General features: G+C 46.2%; 1 protein-coding gene across 4 annotated transcripts in view; it reads left to right on the top strand.

Annotated features, from left to right (window-relative positions):
• Positions 1-18,858, top strand: part of ADGRG1 (adhesion G protein-coupled receptor G1) — a 40,373-nt gene extending 21,515 nt beyond the window's left edge. For all 4 annotated transcript variants that reach the window (XM_081922702.1, XM_081922704.1, XM_081922705.1 and 1 more), the window contains 13 exons: positions 74-271; positions 1,463-1,915; positions 3,200-3,338; positions 5,271-5,418; positions 5,954-6,097; positions 8,120-8,245; positions 9,250-9,295; positions 10,008-10,111; positions 10,199-10,317; positions 10,969-11,237; positions 12,877-12,985; positions 13,898-14,157; positions 14,973-18,858. In XM_081922702.1, the coding sequence (XP_081778828.1) occupies positions 232-271; positions 1,463-1,915; positions 3,200-3,338; positions 5,271-5,418; positions 5,954-6,097; positions 8,120-8,245; positions 9,250-9,295; positions 10,008-10,111; positions 10,199-10,317; positions 10,969-11,237; positions 12,877-12,985; positions 13,898-14,157; positions 14,973-15,091 (2,076 nt within the window). In that variant the 5' untranslated portion in view covers positions 74-231 and the 3' untranslated portion in view covers positions 15,092-18,858. The remainder of the gene's footprint in view (positions 1-73; positions 272-1,462; positions 1,916-3,199; positions 3,339-5,270; positions 5,419-5,953; positions 6,098-8,119; positions 8,246-9,249; positions 9,296-10,007; positions 10,112-10,198; positions 10,318-10,968; positions 11,238-12,876; positions 12,986-13,897; positions 14,158-14,972) is intronic.
• Positions 18,859-19,963: the final 1,105 nt, after the last annotated feature.

The following is a 19,963-nucleotide window of genomic DNA, read 5'->3' as shown; positions in this document are numbered from 1 at the left end:
AGAGCATCATTTTAAAAGGGTGTAGGTAATTCCAGGACCCAGAACTCTTTACAACGTTCCCTTCCCTTTGCAGAAACAGGACAATGGGTTTTTAACTACCACGATTGCTGGCACTTCCAGCTGGGCTGAGGAAGACAAGAGTGTTCATGGGGTCGCATGGAGGAGTTTGAGGGGAGCCCTCTGTCGTTGTAAGACCTTGACTGTGAAATAAGCTCTTCAGAATCGCTCAGAATGCTGTTCTTCTTGTTGCCTCTCCTCTTCCAGTCCCAAGGTAATGTATATGTCTTGTTACCACTATTCATGGAACAATCAGGCTGCACCCCCTGTCTTCACAGTAAAATGGTTCCCTGCATTTACCACCTTGTGTCAGGGTTCCTCCTGGGATTCTGAGGCTTCTTCCAATGCTGCTATTTTGGAGGTGGGGGGTTCAATCGCATCCCAGCAAATTCCGGTTGTGTCAGTTAAAAATAGATATGGGACTCTGGGGCAACGAACTTGCTCCCTCCACCAAATCAGGTGTGTTTTGTTTTTGTGATCAGGAAATGCACTGGAAAGTGCTTAATGCGACATCATACAACCTCTGCTTTAATAAAAAAATCAGAAGGAATGCTGAAAAACAATCTGACATTTTCTAACCTCCCCACAAACTTGTTGCAAAGAAATTAGGATGAAGGCTCGATAAACAGGTCATCCAGAAGTATCCTAAATTGCTAATGCAGAAAGTCCTCTCCAGAGTGCCACTGGTTGATGTAACTGTGTAGCTGAGGGCTCATTTTTCTGACTTCTTTTTCTGCTGTGTTTCTAGGCACAGGTCTGTGCTTTAAAGCGCCATGTCCAAGTGTCCCCCACCCCACCTGGTGCTTTCCCCATAAAAACCCACTCTTTACTGATGAATCTGAGCAAACAGCATTCCACGGAAAACCCAAATTGCCGTTTGTTCCAATTCAGCGTCAAAGAGTGGCTTTTGTGGAGCAACAACAAAACACTTGGACTTGGGGCTTTAAATCATGGACCTATACCTAGAAAGTGCTGGGGAGAAGCTAACTGTGGATGAGCCCTAAGAATCCCTTGTAGGGCTGGTCGATATCTGGCTTTCAGCATCGTCATATGTCACTGGCTAAACATCACAATATACCGATATATCATGATGTCTGGAATAGGGATGTAGACGCATTGACTGGCCTCACAGTCTTTCCCACATTGTAATTTTTGCATAGCATACACACACATCATGATTCACCATAAGCTGCCAGCTCAAAAATTATGAAACTGATATCATGATACGGACTTCAAACTGGTTTTGGATGCTATATCGCTATATTGTCCAGCCCTAATCCCTTCCACATTCCTATATAACCTAAGACTTCTGTTTTAATAATACAATCAGTGCAAATACATCTGGGTGTTTCTCTCATGTCCTGATACAATGCCTTGTGTTGTTTTGGGGGTGTCTGTGATGCAGGTATTTGTGGGATCAGCAGTGATGAAGGAGACTTCCAGTTTTGTGCAACCAGGAATCAAACAAAGAAAAGCAATATCAGCTATGAAATCCAGAGCGACGGCATCAGCATTGTAAACAGTGCAGAGAAACTGATCCTAAGGGCACCTTTCACTCCAGAAATTCAGTGTGGACGTTTTACAGGATCCAAGGAGTGTCCTCTGCCACAACAATTGGGGCCTTATCGCATCTGTTTGCACTGGTTTTGGCATGGCAGTCTTTTGAAGATCACCTATGGGAAGTCCCAAACGAATTTCAGCCTAACTAGCCAGGCATATACCTTGTACTGTCCCATTACAACTGAAAATTCTTCTCAATATGGCCCAAATGTGCTTTATAGGGTCTCCTATGCCTTTAATAGGGGTGTCCACAACACATCCCTTCCGGACATGTCTGCATATCATTTCTACTTCACAGGTAAGCTTGCTTCTTTTTAGAAGATGTAATTGTCGTATAACTGCATCATGAACAAATAATAATAATAATAATAATAATAATAATAATAATAATAATAATTTATTATTTGTACCCCACCCATCTGGCTGGGTTTCCCCAGCCACTCTGGGCAGCTTCCACAAAGACCAAAAATACACTAATATGTCATACATTAAAAACTTCCCTGAACAGGGCTGCCTTAAGATGTCTTCTGAAGGTCAGGTAGTTGTTTATCTCTTTGACATCTGATGGGAGGGAGAATGCTCAGTGAAGACCAGATATAGTCTCACTGTCACATAAGCTTTGTATAATCAAATTGGGGTGAATGCTGAATAAACCAGCCATCTAGAGGAACCCACCAATAAGCAATCTGGGTTATATAGCCATATTTCATAGATCCACCTGTTCACCAATTCCTCGCTTTGCCAAAGCCTTGGCTATAAGCTAGCCCATCCATGTCTGGAGAGCAGGAGGGCATGGAGACCTGAAAGATCTTGTATGGGGAATCATAGGTGGAAGTACTCATTTCCCCTAATTCAAATTCCTCCCCCCCTCACTCCCTCTATCATCTCATGGTCCAGCGGCTTCTCCTCTGGGTATACCAGGCCTGTGCATGGAACGGACGCTGAGGGCAGGTGGTGGGCTGTTGTATGCACCTAGAGGGGGGGAGAGAGGAGGAAAGAGGTGGGGTGCATGTGCAGGGACGTGCATCGAGCAGTCCTATGGCAGGAAGTGGAAGGGGAAGAAGGCAAACCAAATACGACAAAATGATGAGTTTGTTAACCAAGGAGAAGTGGTGGCGGAGGTTTGTCTTAAGACACACAATGATCAAAGCTGTCTAATGAGCTACTATAACCAGGGCTATATGCACTGCAAAAAGAAAATCAGCATGCCCTTTCCCCAAAGAAAATAACCATTCCCAATTATCCAGAGAAATGCAGCTGAAGTATGGATAATTTATTCTGTGGACAGAGAGCTGTGCAGGACATCGAGGTCCTGCCTCCCTTGACCACTGGAAACCTTCCTGGACCCCTTTGCCAGCTCCTGAGAGTTTGTGAGGCTCAGGTTATGTTTCTGGACATATGTTTACATATGAAAGCTGGGACCTTATTTTAAAAAAAACTAAACCTGAGTTTATCTGGATGCAGAATCTGTGCCTTTTCTGCTGCTTTCACAGTGTGAGTAAGGAGTCCTGTAGCCTGGAATGTAGTCCCTAATGAGGCTCTTCCTTTTTTGCTTCCTTTTTTGTGTTTGATTATGGGAAAGGTGATCAAGGAAAGACGCCTGTTCGAGTATGCGATATGGAAGGAAAAGTTAGGAGCGTAGAAGAAAAGCTGAAGACTCTGGAAAAAGGTGGGAAGCTTGGCAAGAGTGGCAGGAACGGCCTTCGGCCAAACCCATTTGAGTAAGTATTCATGAGCCAGTCAACATTCTCTGCTGGTGAACTATTTATTTAATAAATCTGTATGCCATCCTTTGTCAAAAAGCTCCAGGGCAGTTTACAGTGTCACAGCATAATAAACAACGTAACATACATACACCACACAATAGCCATAAATTACAAAATAATATAAAACAACAGTGTCAGATTATTCGCAATGTCAACCCAGCAATAAACTTCACAGCTCAGTCCCTGGGAAATGCAACAGTCTAGAAACCTGTTATCATCTACTCCTGTCAGGTGTAACTATAAAAAAATTCTGTGTGACTCTGTGAATCCCCGCTACGGCTTCTCTGTGGCAAAGTGGGGGTGGTGGGGGAACAATGTGTACAAGCCACAGGAAGTGTACGTGTGTGTCTGTGTCACTCTTCCCACACTTGAGGAGGCTTTGTATTGTCTGCATTTTTAAGCAAGCAGACCCTGATTCACACAGAGCAAAATGCCATTCTCCTTAGCTTTTGCACATCTCCAAATGTTGTGATACCAATGCTCATTTCTGAAAATTCACAAAATGTGTATTTTTAGGTTAAAATGCCTACACAAATACACATGTAGAAAAATGTAGTTCCAATACTTAAAAAAAATATATGTTTTTTCAAAAAATAATAAATATTGGATTGATGCACAAATGGGGACTAACACACCAAACTCTGAACTAAGGCAACCAAAACTGACCTGGACAGGAAATAACCACCTGTCAGTCCTGTTGCTCACTGTGGCTCCCTCCCCATGCCCAACATAGAAGATGTACACCTGGGAATTCCAGGTGCAGGAAAAGGCTAAGCAATCTCCACCTGCTGCTCCTCTTCAGGTATGGTCCCTCTTCGCCTTATGCCCAGCTGCTTTGCAGGGAGAATTGGTGAAGACTGGATTCCAATTTGTGTGTTTGCCACCGAATGCAGAGATCCACTTTGAGTGAATCCCATTCCCCAGCTCAGCACACTTTCCCAGCAGCTCACTGTAGCTGTGTCCCACCCTCCCCATGATCTTCATCAGATCCCCCTCACCCACTGTTTACACTGGAAGCACAGCTTTACCTTGGAGCTTTTCATCTGATACGCATAGCAAGTGCAAGGCCCCAGACTGCGATTTGTGCAGTATGGAAAAGGGTTACTGCCCCCTACTCCCTGGCAGGGTCTGATCTGGCATGGGCTCCCTGCACCTGCAGGCTCAGTGAGCAACAGGTGTGATGTAGCAATATTACAACCAGACCTCAAAGTAGCACCTGCAAATATTGGAAATGGGCCAGCATTGCATAGGCAGTCTGCTCTCTACTGCTGCGTCATCTTGTTCAATATTGCTTATGTTTATGTTCACCTTCACTAATCTGGCGCTGTCCAAATGTTTGGGACTACAGCCCTCATCATCCCCGACCAGCTTGGTGATGGCTGGGTTTCCTGTATGGGTTTTTCACCTATCTAAAGGAGCCAAAGACTGAACCTGGGGACCTTCTGCATACGCAGATCCTGACTATGTCCAGATACTCTGAATATTGTGGCTTGCCAACTATGAAACATATCAGTGACTCAATACAGTTCCATGCCACCAATCGGGTACAGTCAATTCTGAAACAGTGTCGCATGCCATTATGCAAATGTCGAAACTACACCTTACCAGCTTTCATTCACTGACACCAAATATTAGCTGAATATTAATCAAAATGCAAACATTCAGAAAAATAGCCTGTGACTATTTGACATCAGCCTTTGACAAGGCTTCTCGGGAGCAAATTTGTTTTCAACTCTAAAAGCAAAAGTCCACAATACCAAACAGACTTGAAGGCTAATAAATGACCAAGTTGTATCAGCTATTTTCCTTGGCACATATAGTTACCCAGGAAGTAGCTGTGTGGACCCTGGTATCTCCAGCCATACTCAGTTAACCTTTTCCCGACAGGTTGCTCCAGCGTTTGGAGTCAGAGTTGGGAGAAGCAGAATTCCAAGGGAAGAACAAGACTTTTGGGAAGGGAGCACTGCTACATGCAAGCGTCTGGAATTTCCAGTCCTTAAGTCATCAGAATATAACTTTTGGACCCAAGCTGGAGGTGAGTAAAGGGAGAAAGGGCCATTTTAAATTACCTGCCGTACAAATTATTGCTCCATCCTTACCTCCCCATTGCAAGAAGTTTCCTTCTCTGTAGGGGAGAAATTCAGTTCAGTTTGCAGTTAACACCAAACTTACCTTATTCACATTTTCTGACACAGCATGAAAACCGAAATGCAGCCATCCTTCAAAGCCCACACTTTTCCGATTTTTGCCAAGTAATGTGTACAAAAGTGCATATACCAGGGCAAAGTGTTCATAAAAATGTCTATCTTAGTGAAAATAGCACATGCCAACATATTGTGGAAATTGCTTTGCAATAAGTTCACATTAAGCAAAAATGCATACAAACGTGTACATCGGGATAAATTAGCACTGAAATTCTGATTAGTTTTCATTATTATTTTTTTAAATTGCAAATTGGAAGGTGGAGAACAGAACTTAAAGCTGGGAAAATGAGAAGCTGAGAGAAACCCAAATGGAACTGGACCACCCCCTTTTCCTCTTCTATAAAGCATTTTATTTTATTTTTGCAGGAGGACAAAGAGGTTCATGGCTTTGAAGTGATGCTGCCTAAAGCGGCCCTGGACAAAGTCGTCCTTGCAAAACCCAAACTTGGGCGCAGGCCTGCTACACCGAGGGCAGTGCTGCTGGTGGTTTCAAGCTCCACCCTCTTTCAGGTAAGAGAGGCTGCGGGTACGTTCTCCAAGGAAACTCACCTATCAGGCACAGAGATGTGAAGCTCCTTCAGGGATGAGTTTCTGCAGCAAGAGCACCAGATGCTTCAGCACCATTTGGCAAAACAATCCCTGCCCAACTTATTGAGGTCTTTCGTGAAGTAGATGGTGGCATCTTTAAACTATAGGGTTTCTTTTTGGGGTGGGGGGAATCAGTCTGTGTGATGCCCTGAATGCCTTCCAATTCTTCGGTTTCTGCGAGGGTAGACAGTATGGGAACAAGTCTGCCAAACCAGCCCATTTCTCTAGGCAACTGTAAGACAATGGCCGTAGCTGACTGCTTAAGCACCATAATTAGCATAACCAATGAAGTCACCTTGTGCCAAAGGGCAAATAAATGGGTGGGCCTTTCCCCTCAGCTGCCTGGTACTTAGAAACCAGGGTAGTTGTGCGAGAGCTGAGCAGCAAGAAAGCAGGCTGAGGAGATGGACACAGACCCGTGCTTGATTTGTGCTTGAATCCAAGGCAGTAATGAAGGGAGAAGCAAATTCTGTTAGGGTGTAAATATGCTTCCATTTTAGGCTCAGGCTGTATATATGTGTAAATAAACCATATATCCAGTGCTTTTTTTCAGAGGGTACTCAAGGGTACACAGTACCGGCACCTCTCCTTTTGTTGTTGTTAAAAAGTGTGGCACTTACTGTAACAACTTCATGGCGAGTACCGGCACCTATTTTTCTAGGGAAAAAAGCACTTCATATATCCTAAAGGCACCACAAATCTCAACCAACCCTCACTCAAAGGAAACCAAAGCTGGGTAAGTGCCTGGGGGTGGCATGGAACACAATGAAATTTCACCCCCTTCTTGTTCTGTTATATCTCATCCTGGTCCTCCAGATTACTTTTGCAAATTATCTGCTGGTACGACAAGGAAAGCAGTTGCTGCTTTGAGATTCTGCATGATGCCCATGCTTATCTATGTGGGCTTTTGTTCTGCTTGGTTGGTTGTAAGTTGCTTTGGGTTGTCGTGGGCTTGATAAAATGACTAACAAATTTAATAACAAATAATAATAATAATATTTTGAGAGGGAGGATATGCTGGAGTACTTTTAAGTGGTTGTTTATGCACTTGTGGCCAGGGAGAGGCAGAGAGCGATTTTTTTCACCAGGTTTTATACAGGTATTCACTGTATAATTCCCCCGGGGGGAATATAGACATTCTCCAGTTTCTCTTTTTTGAACAGTAGGCTGAAAATCTGTTGCCTAATGGTTGATAGGGCTAAATGTGTTGCATATAAGGTTTCTGTGACCTGATTTGCGCAACACAGTAAGCCAGTCTATGGCTTAGCAAGACCACACAAACCTGCAAGCTATCACGGACATGTTCACGGCTACTTTGTTGCTTTCTAGTCTTTTTTTACTGTTGCACTGCACTGAACTAATAGCATGTTGTCCAATTTGGGATTCTCCTCACTAGCCAGGAACTGTAGCCAGAAACATGTCCTGCTTGCCTTGAAGTCTCTAGGCCCCATCCCCGGCTGATTTCCCTTGGGTCCAACTTGTATGCTCCTGGATGAAATATGGAGCACAGGAAGCTCCAGACTACAAGGGAACAGACTGGTCCTGCCAATAAAGCATCACTTAACTGAAAACTGAGCAAATTAGCTTCCTCCTTTAGGGCATCAACTGAAACGTCTTCCAAGCCAGGGATAAATTCCACACTTGCAGAAACATCAGCTGCATTCCGACAAGCTCAGGTCGTGGCATGAAGTTCTTGGGTTCTGCTGCTGTTGAGAGAAAGAGACTCAAATTCTGTATGTGATGGTGGTGACTCTGTACAGGCAGGATCATGTCCGCATGGAGGGAAGGTTGGGCAGAACCAGGTTTCATGAAGCAATACTGCCCGAAGAGGAGAGACATGCAGGTGGACTTTGGAATGCCTTGGTATGCACAGACTACACAAATGGGCTGTAAAAATGAGGTGACTTGGGTGGTCTCAAATGCTCTGATCTTTATTTCCTACAGGACGAAAGTTCTTCTGACCAGATCCTGGGTGGGAAAGTGATTGGCCTCTCCATCTGGAACACTTCAGTCCATGGCCTGCTCAGAGAGGAGCGGGTGGCACTCACTTTCTGGCACAACAGTCTTCCGGTAGGCCCTGAAAACCTTCATTCCACTCAGAAGATCACGGCATCTGCTGGTGTCCCTTCTGATGTGGCTAAATTCTCCCTAAAGCTGGGCTGTTTTCCAGTATGAATTTACAACTCAGGTTTTAGCATTGCATGTGGAACCTTCTGAAAATCTTGGCCTGGTCACTTTTTCAAAGAGAGAAACACCACCAAGTGACAACTTCCTGTGCTGAAATTATTCTATGGATGCTTGTTCTTGGAACTGAACCCCTATTTCCAATCTCCTCCCTACAGTCAGGATTCTGTGCCCACTAAGCATTCCGAGTCCTCACAGAGCTATTTTTACTCCTCACCCTAAATATTTCTTGCACTCTTGCAAAAACTGTGCTTCCTGCAATGTAGGGAGTTGGACTAGATTGGTCCCTTCCAACTCTTTGATTCTGTAAAAACCTTCTGCACTTCTGTAACCTGCCAATTCCTCCCTCCTGTGCAAATTTTGCCATGTGCTTCCATAAGGTTGCACACGGAACTGAGGTTGCTATCACTAGGAACATAGGGGGCTGCCTTATACTGAGTTAGATCATTGATCTATTTAGCGCAGTGTTTCCTACACTGACTGGCAGCAGCTGTCTATGTTTTCAGGCAGGAGTCTCTCCCAACCCCACCTGGAGATGATGATGATATATTATTTATACCCTGCCCATCTGGCTGGGTTTCCCCAGCCACTCTGGGCGGTTCCCAGCAGAATATTAAAAACACGATAAAATATCAGACATTAAAAACTTCCCATGGGGGACTGAAACTAAGACTTTCTGCATTCAAAGCAGATGCTCTTACTGCCTGTTTCCCAAAGTACATTGCTCCTGTCTTTCTATCTCTGCTTCACTGGGTGGAAGTATATTTAAGAGAATGTGTAGTTGTGAGGAAGCTGTAGGGATATCTCACTGAACAGCCATGTTTCCCTGTTTTTGGCTTTTAAATTAAATCACCTGTGTTAAATTCACCCTCTGATATTTGTTCTTTCAGTCGAACGTGACTCCCCAGTGTGTGTTCTGGGACACTGGCTCTGAAGGTAAGTTCCTACAGTAGCTGTGGTGGGTGAGATGTTTGGAAGGAATTCCCCTGGGCCCTCCTCCCACGTTCCCTGTATTTGGTTGCTCCTTGAGAGCATGCGAAACCAGGTGTGCAAATCACACCCTCTCCCTGCAGTAGCCCACTTTAAGGAAGGACTATTTGGACCAGAGCTTTCCAAATTTCTGAGAGCTGAAGCAGACTTTTCTCTGTGTTAAAAATTGGAGGGGCCCCTTTTCCACCTGAAATGATGTACCTTGGCAGCATGTATGAATTATAACTGTCTGGATTCTGCATGAGTCACAGTTCTGGACGTACCTCTTGGTTGGAAACAGGTTGGGACAAAAGCAGTTCAAGTTTCAGAGGCCTGCCTGAATAAAAAAAAACATTTTGGGAGACATCTAGGAGCAAGCAGGGACGATTCCTAAGAAGCCTCCACTGTCACGAGTTCCACAGGACAGCAGTCCTGCCCACAAAACCCTCGGTCCCTAGTAAAGGCTGACTGAATCTTACAGGTGCAGAGAACTTTCTGTCTGGATTAGTAGAACCCAACAGACCTCTCCCACACTGTATATGTTGTAGAACCATAGAACTGTAGAGTTGTAAATGACCCAAAGGGTCCTCTAGCTCAACCCCTTGCAATGTATGGCCTTGCTCACTTCCTTTACATGGGGGCACCAGCCTGCAGTGAGGCTTCTCCTTTTCGCTCCTAGCTGGCCACCCAGGCAAGTGGAATTCGTCTGGCTGTGAAGCAGAACGAGGAGCGGACCGAACCATCTGCCGCTGTGACCATCTCACCTTTTTTGCTGTGTTAATGGTGAGTACTGGTGGCTCCCATGCCAGGTAGACCTGTGCCCCGCCCCCCATTCTCTGCCCTTTTTAAGCCATCTCCTTCCACCTTCAGGTGTCCTCCCCAGAAATCGACCGCAGCCACCAGGTCTACCTGACCTTGATCACATACATTGGGTGTATTGTTTCGGCCGTGGCATCGTTCTTCACCATCTTCTTCTTCCTCTGCACAAAGTAAGGCAGAACCCAAAAATTCCTTCAAATATGGCAGAAGTCCTGGGGGATTGGGGAGACAGCCCAGGAGGAAGACTTGCTGGATCCTAGAAGGAGATCCAAAAGGGAATCATGGACTGGGGGGGGGGCAAGAATAATCAGAGGATGGAGGAGAGATGCAGATAAGGTGAAAAGTCAGAACAGGATTCCACAACCTGGTGCCCTCCAGATGTTTTGCACTGCAACTCCCAACAGCCCCATAGTTCAAGGAACCATGGCTTTGTGTTATGTGTGAGTCAGGCCATTGTCTCACGAGTGAGCTCGGTTGTGTTTTTTACTGCACTGATCTCAAGCCACCAAAGTAGAAGCATGAAAGAGGAGTATCCCAGGAAAAGGAGAGTGGGTCTTTCCTTGGGAATACCTAGCTTATGGCAGTCTTATTCTGGCCACCAGCTGCTGCATCTGTGGAGGGGAACACCATGGAAAAAAGCCTATGGACTGCTGGAGCCAGGTGTGCATGTGACAGACATGTGTGGCTTGTATTCAGAAAGAGTATCAAAACATTGATTGAAGCCATATCCTGGGAGACTTAGTGTATGGTTTGACTGAAACTTTGGGTGGGGATCCCACACACAATTGGGAAAGAAATATCACACTCTCTCTCCTCCCCAGGAGAAAGCAAGGGGACAACATTGTCTACGTTCACATGAACCTCCTCTGGGCCATCTTCCTTCTCGACATGAGCTTCCTCATCGCAGTGCCTCTGGCCCCTACCGGTGGTGACGTAGTCTGCAAATCTGGCGCCATGTTTCTGCATTTTGGGGTGCTGGCCTGCCTGACCTGGATGGGTATCGAAGGCTACAGCCTGTACCTCCTTGTGATCAGAGTCTTCAATTCCAACATCAAGCACATGCTCCTTAAGCTTTGCCTGGTGGGCTGGGGTGAGTGGCCAAGGGTTGCTGGGAGTGGTGCAGGTCTCTTGTGGACATAGCCAAAGAAGTTTGTGACTAGGTTCATTAGGAAGCTGGGCTGCAAGAGAAGCAGACCAATATGCAGAAAGAAAGCATCTGATGCAGTGGAGTGGCTCAGAGTGTGGCCAGATTGCTGGGAAGCCCCCAGTTCAAATCTGGCCTCTATCACAAAAGGAGACTACTTTATGCCAAGTCAAACAGCTGGTCCATTTGGCTCAGCATTGTCTATGCTGCCTGGGTGTGGGTCTCCAGGGTATTCAGCTGAGTCCTACCCAGAGTAAACCCACTGAAATTAATGAGCTGAAGGGAATGCTGGCCATTAACTTCAGTGGGTCTATTCTGAGCAGGACTAATGTTAAATGCCACTCAGGGTCTTCCATAGGCGCCGACTCCATGGGGCTTGAGGGGGCCCGAGCCCCCTCAAAAATTCGTTTGGGGGGGCTCCACCCCCCCAATAATCTCCGGCGCCCCTCCAGCAGAGCGCCATCGCCGCCCCTCCCCCAGCCCAAAATGCACAGGGAGGGGCGGGCTGCATGCCTCCTGCCCTCCCTCCCGAGCAAAAGCTCCACCCAATTTCCTTAGGAGCTGATTAATAGGCGCAGCACACTCTCCCCTATTCGCTCACGAGGAGGCGGCGCCACTTTATTTGCATATTCATGAGCTTATTTATTATTCATGAGCTTTCCCGGGCCCCCCCCCCAATATTTTTTATAAGTCCGCGTCCCTGGGGTCTTCCCTATCTCTACCTGGGGATGCCTTTCTGTGTTGAACCTGGGACCTGATCCAGCCATTGGCCTAATCCAGCAGGACTCGTCTTAGGTCAATTGACAGGAAGTAGTTTTTTTTTTCTTTTTTTACATAGGGGAATACTCAGAAGTATCCTCTCCCTCTGTTTTGAACTGGAAACTTTTATCTATGGCAAAAAATAAATAAATTCAGGTATAGTGAAAAGTGGGCAGAGCCAGAAATGTGCATGGCTTCCATGCACAGACCTCCCTTTCCTCCATTCAGTCTAGCAGAGTTGAAGGACACATCTCAGCCAGGCCAAGCCACTCAGGAAGGGTGTGGCCTGGGGAGAGTCCTGAGGGCCAGTTAAGAGAGGCTTAAAGGGCAACATTTGGCCCCCGAGAAGACTGAGGCTTCCCTTACCTCTTCTCCAGCTTGGGGAGCAGCTGCTGCCCCTTTTCCTTGCTCCACCCCAAGATACGTTTCTGAGTTGTGGGACAAGGGAGGGCATTCTGCCTTTCCAACTCTGTTCCTGTTGACCACTCACAAAAAGAACATTTGGCCCCCTTCAGAACCCCTTGGGTCCAACAGGAGGGCAGAATCCATCCTCATTTTGGATCCACTCATTTTCCTGTCTGCTGTTCAGAGTGATTTCATTCTGCTGCTTGTGGTTGTGTTCGTTCTTTTGCTTTTTTACTGGTTTGAAAATTTTATCTAGCATAGTTCACTTTTGCCTGCTTTGGAGATTTTTGTACGTGACTTGCAAATACTTAGAAGTAAAATGCATGTGTGCATGAGGAGGCTGGGGGGTGGATGCAGGTGCCAAGGACCACCCAAGGAAGTGGGGTAGAAACATTAATGCATATTGTCCTCTGCCTTGCAGGTCTTCCCATATTCATTGTTCTGCTGATCTACGTGATCAACCAGTCGCATTATGGACCTTTCACCATTAAAGTGTATGAATCCTCTGGGGAATATACTAATGCAACAATGTAAGTGGCTTTGGGGGGGGTGTGCATGTCCTCTCACAGCTAAGTTGATTCAGGTAGTTCCATTCACAGTTTAGCCGTAAACTAGAAGTATAGAAGCCTTTTCCTGGTAGTGGGCTGGGCAGAGACAGGAGTGGGCTTCTCCTCTATTCCTGTTTCTCCACATTTCCAACCCTTGCGTGCTCTGCTCCTGATGGTTCCTCTTCAAGCACAATGTGCATTCAGCCCATTTAAATTTAGTGCTGCTTGGGCCCGGGGTGGAATCCACCTATCAGATGTGGCCCATGGAGGGTTGGCCACCATTTGATCTGGCCCCAGGTGGCTTTCCTACTCCTGCCATCCATGTACCTGCTCCACACAGGTTCCACACCAGCAAGGTACCAGCAAGCACCAGGCAGCTTTGTCCCTAAGGGGTGTCAGGTAGTTGGGCTGTCTGCAGCTCTCTTCCCAGTGGCAGCACTGGGTGGGTGGGCGGGCGGAGAGGGTGTAAAATGGGCTTTCTTCTGCCCTGAGATGTTCAGTGAACTTTGAAAGTCCCTCAATGGATTGACAAAAGGACATCCTTTTGTTGTGTCCCTCACCCAAACGGATGTCTCCAGAGCGCTACAGTCTGTCCCCAAAATTTTCTGACAAACACACCTCACTCAAATTTTTATTAGCCACCTTCCAAAATGCAAGCATGGGTGCCCCTATTTCAGTCATTTCTGATCTCAGAAGAAGGGGGAAAGAACCTTCTAAAGTTCCTAAGCTTGTTTCTCTGGACTTGATGTTTCTGGTCGGCCACTGCGAGGTCAGGATGCTGAAGTAGATGGGCCATTGGCCTGATCCAACAGGGATCTTTATATGTTCTTATGAACATGCTTTGGGACACTGTGCCACATCCCTCATGCCTGATCCCTCCCTCTTCTTTTCCAGCTGCTGGATCACCAAAAAAGAGATCAACAACTTCCTGAATCTGGGCTTTCTAAGCCTGGTGCTCTTCTTCAACACCATCATGCTGGGCGCGATGGTGCAAGCGATCCTCAAGCTGCGATGTCAGTGGGGATATGCTGTGATGCTCCTGGGGCTCAGCTGTGTGCTGGGCATCCCTTGGGGGCTGGCCTTCTTCTCCTTCTCCTCTGGGACCTTCAAGCTGGTGTCCGTGTACCTTTTCACCATCATCAACTCACTCCAAGGTCAGTGGGTGGCAGCTGTTTCCTCCTTTCACTTATTTGGGTTGCTGTTTTGTCACTGTTTCTTCTCTCCACTGGAATTTGGTCTATTAGGGTGAACAGGGCACTGCCCCACCAACCTTAGTCTCTACCTGGCTGCCGCCTTCATTACAACCAGTCCAAGGTTGGCTCTCCTTGTTGTTGGCTCTAGCGCCACCTACTGTTGACCTCCTTGCCTATTGCCCTACCAGTCCCAAAGGGGAACTAGCCGTCATCAGTGCCGGATTTACATATAAGCTAAACAAGCAATAGTTTAGGGCCACACTCTCTTGGCCCCCCCAAAAAAATTTCACAATATACTACTTCTTAATTGTATTTCAGTTCAACAATTACTTTGATAAAATGCATATTTTGTCATGTGCAAATGGCTTTAGATACCTATTAGGTCCATAAATTAACATATAGCATAGCTCCCTTGGAAGGTGGTGGACGTTCCTTCCTTTGAGGTTTTTAAGCAGAGGTTGGGTGTTGTGAAGTTGTGATTCCTGCATTGCAGGGGGTTGGGCTAGATGACCCTTGGGGTCCCTCCCAACTTTATCATTCTATGTTTCTAACCTTAGTGTTCCCCTAATTTGTCTGCACTCTTGTAACCAGTTGTCTCCACCCCTTGCTGGCCTCCCTGCCTCTCATGCAGCAGTCTCTAGGATCATCACCCACTGCTGCTTTTGCATGCAGAGTGTGGGCTCTGTTGCTGAGCTGTGTTCTTTCCTGACACTGCCACAGGGGAACAAGTCTTGCCATGCTCTCCAACTCCTCCTTTCCTCCTTCTCTCCCCACAGGGTTCTTCATCTTCCTTTGGTACTTGGCAAAAACCCTCCAGTCCCGCAGATCTTCCTCCTACTTCTACAGCACAAATTCCAGCAGCATCAAGCTACAGCCAAGCAGCACCAGCATATGACCCAGTGAGGGGTCACATTCTGCTTGGATGTCCTGCCTTGCCTCCTGTGGAACCGAAGGCCTCTTCCCTACCTGCTTCGGAAATCCAGACTTTCGGGAACCACTTTGTCCTTGCGCTGCTCATAGCTGAGTGGTTGGTGTACAGGCTATTTTAAAACCTGGAACCCTCCATGCCTGTCTCTCCCCTATTTTCAGGGGTATCCTCACCTCTAATCTCCGTCTCCGTGGAAAGCGCTCATACCTGTTGAGCACATGCGAGGGAACTGTTGCAAAGAAAACCACGTCCACAAATGGTTTAAATGCAGTATTTCTTTCTGTATATATTTATGTAATTTTTTTTAAGGGGAACTCTTTTTGTGACTCCTTTTTCTAACAAAAAAGGACCGCTCTCCTGCTCTGCCATTGGTTATGAGGCATGTCAGGGTATGTGATGGCAAAAAAAAAAAATTGTATAGGTATTGAGAGCATGGATAAAAAAACACCCTGCAGAAATACAATGGAAACAAGTTAGAAATTTTTCTGTTGCACGCCACCCCAATCTCCGAGCAGTGCTAGGTTCCAGGCACTTAACCCAGGATTCGTGTTTCCTTTACAATGGGCCACAGCGGAGACTGTGGTGTCTTTGTGATATACGGTTTATTTACACACATCTATACAATCTGAGCCCATGATGGAAGTGCTCACAGCATTAACATCCCAAAAGGATCTTGGATTCAAAAAGACATCAAACATTGCTCTCTGCCCCTCTTCTAGTTTACATCACAGCCCCCAAACTCTACTCCAGACTCTGGCATTTGTCCGTCTCACTATCTGCAAGTTGAAGAAGGAGTCCTGCCTGTTTGTTGTCTCGCACAGAGCTTCAGTCTCTTAATCTGGAAGCCTAATCTAGAAACTAGCCTGGCATATATTTTAACACATGCTGGATGCAGGCGTTAGAGGGGTCTGGTACCTCCGAACTCATAACAATACTATAATTTGCAGAAAAAGCGTTGTTTCAAAGGATTTTATTTTTAACTCTCACCAACAAAGCAGAAGTGGCCAAGCTCACTGCCAGACTTGCAAACAGGATCAAAGGACCTAGCAGGAGGCGTGGAAAACTGGAAGGAGTGAAAACCACCACTTTGGAAAAACAAATGCAAGAAGGCCACAGGACTCCTGAGTGGGCTGACTCTCTTTGGATTTTCCTGAGCATAGAGAAAGTCTAGAGTTATGGAGGAGAAAGTGTGGGACAAAAGGAGCTGAAGGAGAATGTTGCATGGACAAGGCGGAATTAAATGGATCAGAAGGGGTGCAAAATCCACATTCTGCCAAGGTGTGGACAGACCCCGAACAGTACTTTCTGTGTATATAAGAACAACAGCCCTGTGGTGTATCCAACCATACAGGCATTTTCATCCTGAAACAATAGCTGCAATAGCTCTTTCTCTCTCTTTTTTTAAACTATAGTGTGGAAAGCTGATAAAACTCTTTTTTGTAATTCAAAATGCATTTGTTAGAAATCCTTTGCGGCAGATGCTTTGCTTGACTTCACCTGGATCAAGTAACTCTTTCAAGGGTGGGGTCCCTCTGATGCATTCCTCCCTGGGGGCTGCTCTTTGAAAACACCAGCTGCTGCAGAACTAGCCCAGCAACACGCCCCCCCCTCCGCCGTTCCCTTACTGGCTGTGCCCCACCCAGAGCAAGTCCCAGCAGCACTCTCTCACCAGCTTGCAGGCTTCCTGTTCCCTTCTGGGCACAATTCAGAGAACAATAAAGCCATTTTCTTCGGGATCAGAGAGTACTGACCAAAAATAATCGTCGTTCCGTGCCATTTGGCAGGATAAAGGAGGAGAGGTGGGGAAAGCAGGCATCAACTTACGTCACAGGACTCCAGAATGATCACACTTGTTTTTAGTACCAACATCACACAATATATTGGGGGGGCACCCTTCATTTGTGCTTTCTCCCAGCCTTCCCCAACCAGGTGCCCTCCAGTTATTTTGAACTACAACTCCCATCAGCCCCAACGAGGGGCTGATGGGAGTTGTAGTCCAGAACAGCTGGAAGGCACCAGATTGGAGAAGGCTGTGTTTACCAGAATATAATGTAGTAGCCCAATAGGCTTTTCTATAAAAGTAGGCCATTGGGAGAGAACAGCTTCTCAACTAAGTCCCAGTACATTTCTGAGCACAATTCAAAGTGTTGGTGCTGACCTTTAAAGCCCTAAATGGTCTCGGCCCAATATACCTGAAGAAATGTCTCCATCCCCATCATTCTGAGGTCTTCTTCTGAGGGTCTTCTGCTGGTTGCCTCCATGCAAGAAGTGTGGTTACAGGGAACCAGGCAGAGGGCCTTCTCTGTTGATGTCAAGGAAATAAACTACTATCTGACTTTTAGAAAACATCTGAAAGCAGCCCTGTTTAGGGAAGTTTTTAGTGTTTGATCTTTTATCGTGTTTTTAATATTCTGTTGGGAGCCACCCAGAGTGGCTGGGGAAACCCAGTCAGATGGGCAGGGTATAAATAATAAATTATTATTATTATTACTGTACTAAGAAAATAGAATTGAGTGCATTGGTAAGGAAGACTCCAGCATGAAACAGTTGAACTAGACCATTATTTATATGCTGTTGGAAAAATAGACTTGTAGGAGCAAACCAGAGTCTACAACCAAATTAATGCCACAAAAATGTAAGCACATAGCAAACCCAAGAGGAGTCTTGGGGCAAAACTCATACATCTGCCCTGCTGGACAGTTTTGTTTTTTAACATACAAAAATTATATTTATTGACCCATTTATAACTAGGGGCTGTGCCCCAGCTGGCACCACCTGCCAGCCCCCAGCCATTTTCCTCACAGATTGACCCACTAGATCTTCCCACCCCATTTCTGGAGCTACTTTTCTATTCTGCGCCCCCATGCACTAGCCTCCCCCTCCCCCCTTTTTTGAAACTGCACCTTGCACACAAACCACCCCATGGTAAGTTGTATCTCCCCCCCCTAGAATAATAGAATTGTAAGTTGGAAGGAAATCAGAGGGCCATCTAGTCCAACTCCCTGCAATGCACAAATCCTACCCATAGCTGTCCCTGGGTGGGCTCCAACCATCAACCTTCTGGTTAACAGTGACTCATTGCACCAGCAACCAAGCATCCTTTTCACCTTCTGCCCAGTTTTGAAGGCACCACCTCTCCTGTTCTTTTGTCCATGCTTTCATCTTCAACCCCATTTCCATGTCTCCTACTCCCTTCTTTTTAGCCCTCTTCGAGCCCTCAATTCCCCCCATTACTTTTCTCAACTCTTCCTTGCACACAGACCCTCCCCTTATTCCCATGCTTCTTTTTTCACGCTTACCAATTCCCCCATGCTGATACATGCTACTGTATCTTTAAGACAAATAGACTCTTAAGAGCAAGCTTGTTAGTGTGTTCAATTACAGAAGGTTAAGTTCAGTTAGATGACTGGTGTACACCTATGGATGCTTGGTTGTTAAAAAAAGAAAAGTATTAACTTTTGATTGTTTATGAATTTTTTTTTCACACAAAAAACTAACAAGTTGGTAAGGCACTGAGTATCTGAAAGGGGCCAGTAGGGCCAGCAAACCATACAGGTCCATACAGTTTCATAAGGGGTATTCAAAGTGTGTACAATGAACGACTCCTAAATAAGCAGGACCAGGCTGTTGTTCGACAGTGCAGAAGGCGAGAGGAGCTATTGCCCCTGTTAGCACCTTGTATGAGAGGCTGCTGAGACTCAATAAAGCTATCTACCTGGACGATTCCTTGACAAGAGTCTATTTTGTTGTGTCAGTTTCTCTGAAAGAACCAAAGACCATGATCACTAGCCACCTAGTGTGAAAAGCGAGTTGTTTCCCCCATGGTGTAAAAGAATGAGTAGAAGTGATATGTGGGTTAATTGTGACAGGTCTTATGGGAAAATAGATATTGTAGCTAATTGAGGAGAACGTGGAAAATCCTGGTCCAAAATGATGGTACAACTGGACATAGCCACCAGCACATACTGTATGATAGACAGCCCCAACCAAACAGCACCCCCAGCAGCAGTCTTTGGACTGGGAAGGCTCCCTGTGTCCTACTTTAAGAAGCTTCAAGTGCCACCCTTGGCCCTCTTTCAGCACAGATTCCAGCAGGGGATGAGCTCAAGCTCAATTCTCAGGCTGCCATGTTGCTCCAGGAGTCACATCTGTGCTCTAACCTTGCGTTGCTGCAGCACTGCACATGCATAGCAAGTGATGGGGAGAAACTGGGCAACCCGATGGCTTCCACCACCACCTGTATTTGCCCTGCTCCCCTTTCAGACATTAATGGAGCAACGTGCCAGGATCAAAGGACAGGCTCCTATGCCGCTATTACAGCGCATAAGCCAGGCTGCAACGTGCAAAGGTTGGGTGTGTTTGTGAGATCTGCTTCCACTTGCATTACAATACTGCAGGGCCTATGCAGCCCTTACAACACCCATCAGCTCCAGCCAGCATCACCAATGGTCAGGAAGGCTGAGAGTCATGGTCCCAACAACATATGGGGCCCAGGTTGATGCTAATTGGATGGAGGGTAGCATATACATGGATTGAGTAAATAAATACAATGGTAAAATCACAAAATACCTGGTAGTGGCGTATCTACATAGTGAACTGGCCAGAAGATGATGCTGATTGATTTAAACTATGCTGTCTCATTTAACCTTAAGCTAGGAATGTCTCATTACCTTTCACCGCAAGCCTGTCGGACCAACCTCTCTTGCTATGTTAAGCTAGAAGGCATCTGGGTCCCTGGAGCTCCGTTCTTGGCCCTGCAGCCTCCTGCCACCCAGGAGATAGTCCCACAGTAGCATCTCAACCCAAAGAAGTTCCTTCACTGCTTGTTTTGTGTGTGAA

This window comes from Podarcis melisellensis (genome assembly GCF_964234715.1).
Source record: "Podarcis melisellensis genome assembly, chromosome: 8".
NCBI lineage: Eukaryota > Metazoa > Chordata > Lepidosauria > Squamata > Lacertidae > Podarcis > Podarcis melisellensis.
The sequence above is the reverse complement of the archived record's forward strand: the minus strand, read 5'-3'. Positions and strand labels throughout refer to the sequence as shown.